This window comes from Lolium rigidum, chromosome 1 (genome assembly GCF_022539505.1).
Source record: "Lolium rigidum isolate FL_2022 chromosome 1, APGP_CSIRO_Lrig_0.1, whole genome shotgun sequence".
NCBI lineage: Eukaryota > Viridiplantae > Streptophyta > Magnoliopsida > Poales > Poaceae > Lolium > Lolium rigidum.
The window spans coordinates 262,467,453-262,475,242 of NC_061508.1; the positions used below are offsets into that span (position 1 = coordinate 262,467,453).

At 45.5% G+C, this 7,790-nt stretch overlaps 1 protein-coding gene across 1 annotated transcript; it reads right to left on the reverse strand.

Moving 5' to 3' along the window:
• Positions 1–683: 683 nt before the first annotated feature.
• On the reverse strand, positions 684–1,478 carry LOC124658197. Its single transcript, XM_047196606.1, has one exon. It carries the CDS (start codon positions 1,476–1,478, stop codon positions 843–845), a length of 636 nt encoding a protein of 211 aa, XP_047052562.1. The 3' UTR covers positions 684–842.
• Positions 1,479–7,790: the final 6,312 nt, after the last annotated feature.

The following is a 7,790-nucleotide window of genomic DNA, read 5'->3' on the forward strand; positions in this document are numbered from 1 at the left end:
TTTTGTGTAGCTGCTCCATTTTGTGAATTGATCTTGGGCTCGAACACTCGGAACTTATAGGAGGATGAAAACGGAGTAGCTAGTGAGTTCAACACATACACGCTCTTAACACATTAAGGCAGTTAACATGTAATCAATGGAAGACGGGGCCGATCCTAATGCTCCTTGAGATGAAAGCACGCCAAAAGAGATGCAACAAAAACCGCATCCAAAAACAAGTAAAAACTGCTAAACCGCACCCAAACACAGCCACATGAAGGGTTATCCATCAACCAAATCCAGGACAGACTTGTACCCATAAAAAAAACGAATATGGCTGGTTACTACAGTAGTGCTCAAGTTTCTACTAGATAAGGGCATGTACAATGGTGATGACTCAGCTGTCTGTAAGGGGTAGTTATAGCTGATTTTGGTGATGTGGAGGAAAGAGAATGAGGAGAGAGAGGGAGGCTGTCTGTAAAGTTACAGACAGTCTGTAGTCTTCTTACAGACGGCTTACAGACAGCATTTTTGTTGTTGTATGAAGGGTGTCTATAACTTATACTCATACATGGTTATGGCTAAAAATAGATAGCTTACAGACAGACCACTGTAGACACTGTCTATACTACTGTCTATATATGATATGGAGTGCTATTACAGACACCATCTATCTAGACCATTGTACATGCCCTAAGCTAGCGGGGCATGAAAAACGCACACCATAAAGGCGTGTAAAACATGCACCCCTAGCCCAAAAACATGAAAACCATAAAGGCTTCATAGTCTTCAGACAACTTGTCCTTCGGCGTTAGCACCTTCTCATGCTCGAAGTTAGCCAATGATCGAGCCAGCATATTTGATCACTCGTCAGTGATGAACGGCATGCAGCTGGAGCTGCGAGCGATGCCGCCTCCGGCAGCGGCAGCCTTTGCCTTGGAGGCGCTTTCCCTGACCTCCCGGGGGTTGATGCTGGACCTAGACCTGGGCCCGAGCTTGGAGCGCTTCCTGAGGATCTCCCTCATGGCCTCCGCCTGGAATAGCACCGGGTGCGTCCTCCCGAAGCCGTTGAACCTCTTGCACACGCCCATGTGCGTTCGGAGCGCCTCCTCCCGCGACGTGCCGCTCTTCTCGGCCTCCTCCGTCACGGCCTCCGCGCACAGCCCGCAGACCCACCGCCCCGAGAAGCGGCCGCGCACGCCGAGGATGTACTCGGGCGTGCACTCCTCTGACATGCCACAGCACTCGCACTTGGCGTCCTCCACCTCCGGGACCGGGTGGAGCAGCTTCATCTCCGCCTCTGCCGCCGCCTCCTCCTCCTCCTTGGCACGGCCGTGGTGGTGGAGCTCGTAGGAGACGTCGGACACGGTGCGCTGGAGCTTGTCGGACGAGGTCCTGCGCCTCTTCTCCAGGTTGCCGGCGTCGATGTTGCTTGCCATCGCGATGAACGGCGCCGCCATGGCCATGGCGACCGCGCACGCCTCTCTGCTGGGTGCCATTGCTGGATCGGACTTTGCCCTACCTCTTGGGTGTTTCTTGGCTATGTGTTGCGCCTTGTTGAGTCTCAGTTGTGATATATCTTACAAGCTGATGGCTTTTGTGTGATAAGATGGTCCAGAATGCATGGCTTTTTATAGAGGTTCCATGGTGGCTAAGTTGAGCCAAATGAAAGCTTCCCGCGTGCATGCATGACACTGTCCACAAGATGTGCCGAAAAGGTGGTGTGCAACTTGATGAGTGTAACTTGTGGTGGCTAGGTGATGCAGCTAAAGGGATTGCAAAATTTGACATAAAGATTTGATGGAAATGGCCTGTTACGAAACCTTTGTGTCAAGTGGTCGACGCGATGATAGGTTCACAATCTTTTGCACGTGATGGTGTTCCGGAGATATCATCAAAATAGGGTTGAAGATTGCATGCCGGTATGTGAAAAAGGTGATTGCGGAATGCAGGCAATTATATTGCCCCGCCGTTTAATTTTGATCTTGCCTTTTTTTTTTGCAGCATGGTAAGTTCTTGTGAACTTGTGACAGCTGTTCTCGACAAATTGTTGCGATTAGCTAAGAGCATGTCTAGTAGGCCCCTCAAAACGCTGGTACCCCGTATTATTCCGGTGGGATAGGGGGTGAGGGCGAAATGGGCCGTCTAGCAGGCCCCGTATTCGGGCCGGCCCGTATAGGCAGAATACGGGGCCCGTCAAACCCACCCTGCCGCCCCCTACAAATAGAGGGTGAAGGTGCGAGTGGGGGTCCAACCCCTCACTCGCAACCCTAGCCCCGCCGTGCGCCGCCACCACTCCGGCGAGCAATTCCCACGCGCACGCCGCCGCATTTCCACCGCCACCAGCCATGAGTGCACAGCGTAGGAGCAGCCTCTCGCCCGCCGCCGGATCGAAGCGTTCCCGCGAGCCGACCACAGTGGAGGAGGCGTGGTGCCACCACTGCAAATTCTTCTTCGCCGGGAGACGGCGTGCAAGTACGTCGGGTCCGAGTGGATGCCGCCGACGCTCCGGGAATTCGCGGAGGGCGGACGCTACCACAAGGTCGAACCGCCATTGAAGCCGATGAGCGGCGGCGAATTCGAGAAGTGGCGGAGCGCGTGGGAGAAGGAGCGCACGTGGAAGACCGCGTGGGAGGGGAGCTCCTGCGGAGGAGCGCCGTGAGCCGGCGATGAGGAAGAGGAGGCGGAGGAGGGGCAGGACCCCCACTTCTTGGAGGCAGTGGCTACGTCCAAGAAGGACGCCGCCGACAAGGCGCAAGCGGACGCGGAGGAGGTGGCGCAAGCCATCGCCGCCGTTGAGGAGCTGAAGGCTCGGGAGGCCGCCGCCACTGCAAAAATCATCATCCTCGACGACTAGGCGCTGCGCATCCCTAGAATTGTAGAAGTCGCGATTCAATAGGATCACGCAATTTTGTATATCCTCTATCTATGATCTATGTGAAGAACTATCTATGAGAATTCTCCCGGGTTTTGCATTTTTTTAAATACGGGGTGAAATAAGTGGTCTACTAAATGGAATGGTTCATGCATGCCAATTTTTTTGATACATGACCTGTATTCGCTCGATACAGGACCAGCGAATACAGGTCTGTTAGACATGCTCTAACATTGCTGAAAATCAAGTCGATTGAAGATTACAAAAGCTACAAAAGGAAGTCTGAAGTGGATACGCATATTCATGCATGGTGTTGAACCGGGGCTGTGAAATGAGCATCAGAGCTTGGAATTTTGAATCGTTTATCAAGGCGTACTTTCGCTTCGTAGCAATCGGTTCTTCTCTTGTTACACTGAGATTTACCCTGTTGAAAAAATGCTACTCCCTCCGTTGTACTAAACCACCGCCACTTATTATGTATCGGAGGGAGCTCAAACAATCCTCCTTACGCCCCAACGAGTTGTATGGCGCAGTTTCGATGAAATTACAGTTGGAAAATGATAGATTCTCATCCGTTGTATTGTACCTGAAGGTGCTGAACATTTCTAGAGCTCACGGCCATGACAACTTGCAGGAAACTTCTGGAAGATTGAGGAATTAAGGAGATCCTGTGTGGTGTGATAAGCGGTCAGCTAACAGATACTCTCCTTTTTTCACAAAGCTACCACTTATCATACCATACATGCATGACCTTATCAGCCGCTCTTTTCTAAGAGTCATTTTCTCCTGATCAACTTGGATGAGCTAGTAATGAGTGCACAAAGTCTACGAGTCACATGCGAGCTCAATCAAGCCACCAATCAAATCATACCGTCGTCGACGTCTAGAGCAGTTTGAAAACTGGTCGACCTCGGGTGGCGGCAGCCACGAAAAAAGAGACAAGCTTGATCGGCTGCATAAAGCAGCAGGGCACTGCAGATATGGCGACGTCGATCGGCCTAGGTAGGTACTAGTTCATGTTATGTCACTGCTGACATCTATCAGCGTGCACCATGCAGTGCCATAGGCTTCGTGTTTTGGTACGGTAACTGCCAATATGGTCATATTATCATGAACTATGTCATAGAGATGGCCATGGTTATTTGACTTGAAAGTCATGAATGCTCATACATGATAGCATATTTTTTGAATAAAATTTATTTAAAATTTCAAGTTTGCAAGTTTGATAATTTTTTCAAGCAACTAGTACACATAAATATGCATAAGGATTGCATTTTTTGAATTTCTCTTCATTTTCTTTCATTTTCGCAAAACAGGTTTATATGGTTGGCATGGTTATTCCATAGTATGGAGTTGAATCTTTCAAAATTATAAGTGGTCCTTCCATATAATTAGTAATTATGTATCATAAAAGACATTTAATTAGGAATTTTAGGAGCAAACTAACTACCACACACTTACAGTTCAAATTTAAATTACTTTAGCAAAATCAAAATAAAGCCATCTAACATAGTGAACGTGGCTAAAAGGCTCCAAAATTCATATAGTTGGGACTTCTTCATCAATTTGTACAAAAATTGGAGGGGCCCCATTTTGCATCCTACTTTTTGCACGTCTTTCACACACACGAAAAAAGCCATTTTGGCACTTAGAACTTATTTTGGCAATATTGATTGGCATGACAAGATGCATCTCTGTACGAAATATGGTGATATTATCATAAACTATGTCATGGATATCGCCAAGACATTGGCCACTTATCTTGAAAGCATGGATATTCCCACATGATATCCCATCTTGTGAAGTATTTTTTTTAGATTGTCATATTTAAAGTTTGGTATTTATCATGACAACTTTTACATATAAAAAGACTTGCTTCATAATGATTGCATTTATTTTTCTTTTTTTTAAAAAACATGGCTAGAATGGCTAGCATGGCTATACATATCAAAGAGTTATCTTTCAAAAATCTATGTGGTTCTTACATGTGGTGTCTGCTTTTGTATCTTACCATGGATTTTGGGATTTTTAGTAGCAAAATTTTGAATTACTTTTAGGAAATCAAGATAATTTATTTAAATGGGTGGGAGCGCCTAGAAAGCTTCTTAAATGTTAGTAATTTTAAACTCCTTCCGTACCAAAAAGGATAATGAAGATTTGTATATATTTGGATGTATATACACACTAAAAGTATCCAGATCTATACGAATTTAAAAAATATGTGCATCCTTTTCAGGATGGAGGGAGTATCAGCTATGATCTACTTCGAAAATCGAAGCGGTACAATTATGCACTTTTTGCATTTTCCACATAAACTTCATATTTGGAACTTAGAAATGGAAAATTGATCTTCAGTATAAAATTTGGAAACTCTATTTAACACTGTCATTTAGCATGTTAAGATGCACATATGTGTCCAATATAGGCACATTATCATGAACTATGCCTTGGCTATGGCCATGACCTTAGTCATTTTCCATTCCAGTCATGAATGTTTTGCACATGATAACCCATTTTGTGATGTTTTGTTTTGTGAAATTGTCATATAAAATGACTCCATGCGAAAGGATTACATTTTTTAAATTTTTATTAGTTTTATTTCATTTTTTAACAGGGTCAAAATGGACGACATGGATTCTCATAGCAAGGAGTTGAGTCTCTCAGTGGTTATTCCCAAGTTCAGCTCTTTGCGGGACACACTTTTTGGATAGACTGCCCCTATGGCGACTGCCTCCTCTGAGACCTCCCCTGCTGATACGTCCAAAACGTATCTACTTTCCCGAACACTTTTGCTATTGGTTTGCTTCTAATTTGTGTATTTTGGATACAACTAACACGAATTAATGCTGTTTTCAGCAGAATTGCCCTGGTGTCTTATTTCTGTGCAGAAAATTAACTTTCAGGAAAATCCCCGGAAATAATTGCAATGGGCCTATTTTCACAGAAGACCTACGGAGCCAGAAGACCTGACGGAGGGGGCCACGAGGGGCGCACACCACATGGCGGCGCGGTGGGCCCCTGGGCCGCGCCGCCCTATGGTGACGCCGCCTCGGCCAGCCCCCGACGCTCCCCTCTGGACTACTTAAAGCCCTTGACCTAAAAACGCACGGGGGTTCGACCAATTTTCCAGAAGACATCCAGAACTCCGCCGCCGTCGCGAAACTCAATCTCGGGATCAGAAACTCCGTTCTGGCACCCTGCCGGGACGGGGAATTGGAGGAGATCATCGCCAACATCGCCAACATCGCCACCGACGCCTCTCCATCAACCATCCATGCTTCCACCATCCATGTGTGAGTAATTCCCCCGCTGTAGGCTGAAGGGGATGGTAGGGATTGGATGAGATTGTTCATGTAATAGCCACAAGATTGTTAGGGCATGGTGCCTAGTATCCGTTGTTGGTACTTTTATGATATTGTTGCAACTTGTTATGCTTAATGCTTGTCACTAGGGCCCGAGTCCGGAACCCGAGGCCCCAAAGTGACAGAAATTGGGACAACCGAAGGGGAAGGCTGTGATATAAGGATCACATGTGTTCACGGAGTGTTAATGCTTTGCTCTGGTACTCTATTAAAAGGGGTACCTTAATTACCAGTAGTTTCCCTAGAGGCCCGGCTACCACCGGCTGGTAGGACAAAAGATGTTGTGCAAGTTTCTCATTGCGAGCACGTACGACTATATACGGAACACATGTCTATGGTTATTTAGTACCTGGATACTGTTTTATTATTATCTGCAAATGCCTAGTCTTGATTATTACATGAGTTATCTTATCCATGCAGCGCCCGTTCATCCATCCCTATGCCTACAGTATTTTAATCCTGTTGTTTACTATAATCACTACTGCTGTCTTTATTACACTGTTGCTTATATTTCACTACCATGTATCGCTATAAAACCGTTGCTACCGATAAACTCTTGCGAGCAAGTTCTGTTTCCGAGTGCAGCTGAATTGACAACTCCGCTGTTAAGGCTTACAAATATTCTTTGGCTCCCCTTGTGTCGAATCAATAAATTGGGTTTTACTTCCCTCGAAGACTGTTGCGGTCCCCTATACTTGTGGGTCATCAAGACTATTTTCTGGCGCTGTTGCCGGGGAGCATAGCTTTATTTGCAAGTTCACCTGAATTGATATTGTTCGCTGCAAATCCTCCATCATGGGTAAACCTCGCGATGCTAAAGTCGCCATATTACCATCCACTACAAGAAAAGGTACAACTCTGAGTACCTCTGCTGCTCTTGATTCACCATCTGTGATAAGTCAACTTGTTTCACCACCACAAGCTTCACATGTTGGTACTTCTGCTGAATCTGAAAATTCCTCTTATAATTTTAATGATGCTTCTACTTTTTTTTGATGATAATGGTTCATTAGGTCCTTTTCTAGATGCTACAATTGCTAGGTCTAGACAAATTGAAAATACTGAAATTCCTAATGAAAATACTGTTACACCTGTTAATTCACCTGAGTCTGTTGAACACTCTAGTGATGATCTTGATGAAGATTATGTGGAACTTGATGATGATTTTATTGATAAATGTAATGCTACTACTGGTGCAAGTAATATTAAAAAGCTTCTTGCACAACATACTGTTAGATATAAACTGTCTCCTGATCCTAAATTTGCCACATCTCCTATAAACATTAAGGATAAGTGATACGTCTCCGACGTATCGATAATTTATTATGTTCCATGCCACATTATTGATGATATCTACATGTTTTATGCATACTTTATGTCATATTTATGCATTTTCCGGCACTAACCTATTAACGAGATGCCGAAGAGCCGATTCGTTGTTTTCTGCTGTTTTTGGTTTCAGAAATCCTAGTAAGGAAATATTCTCGGAATTGGACGAAATCAACGCCCAGGGGCCTATTTTGCCACGAAGCTTCCAGAAGACCGAAGGGAAGACAAAGTGGGGCCACGGGGGG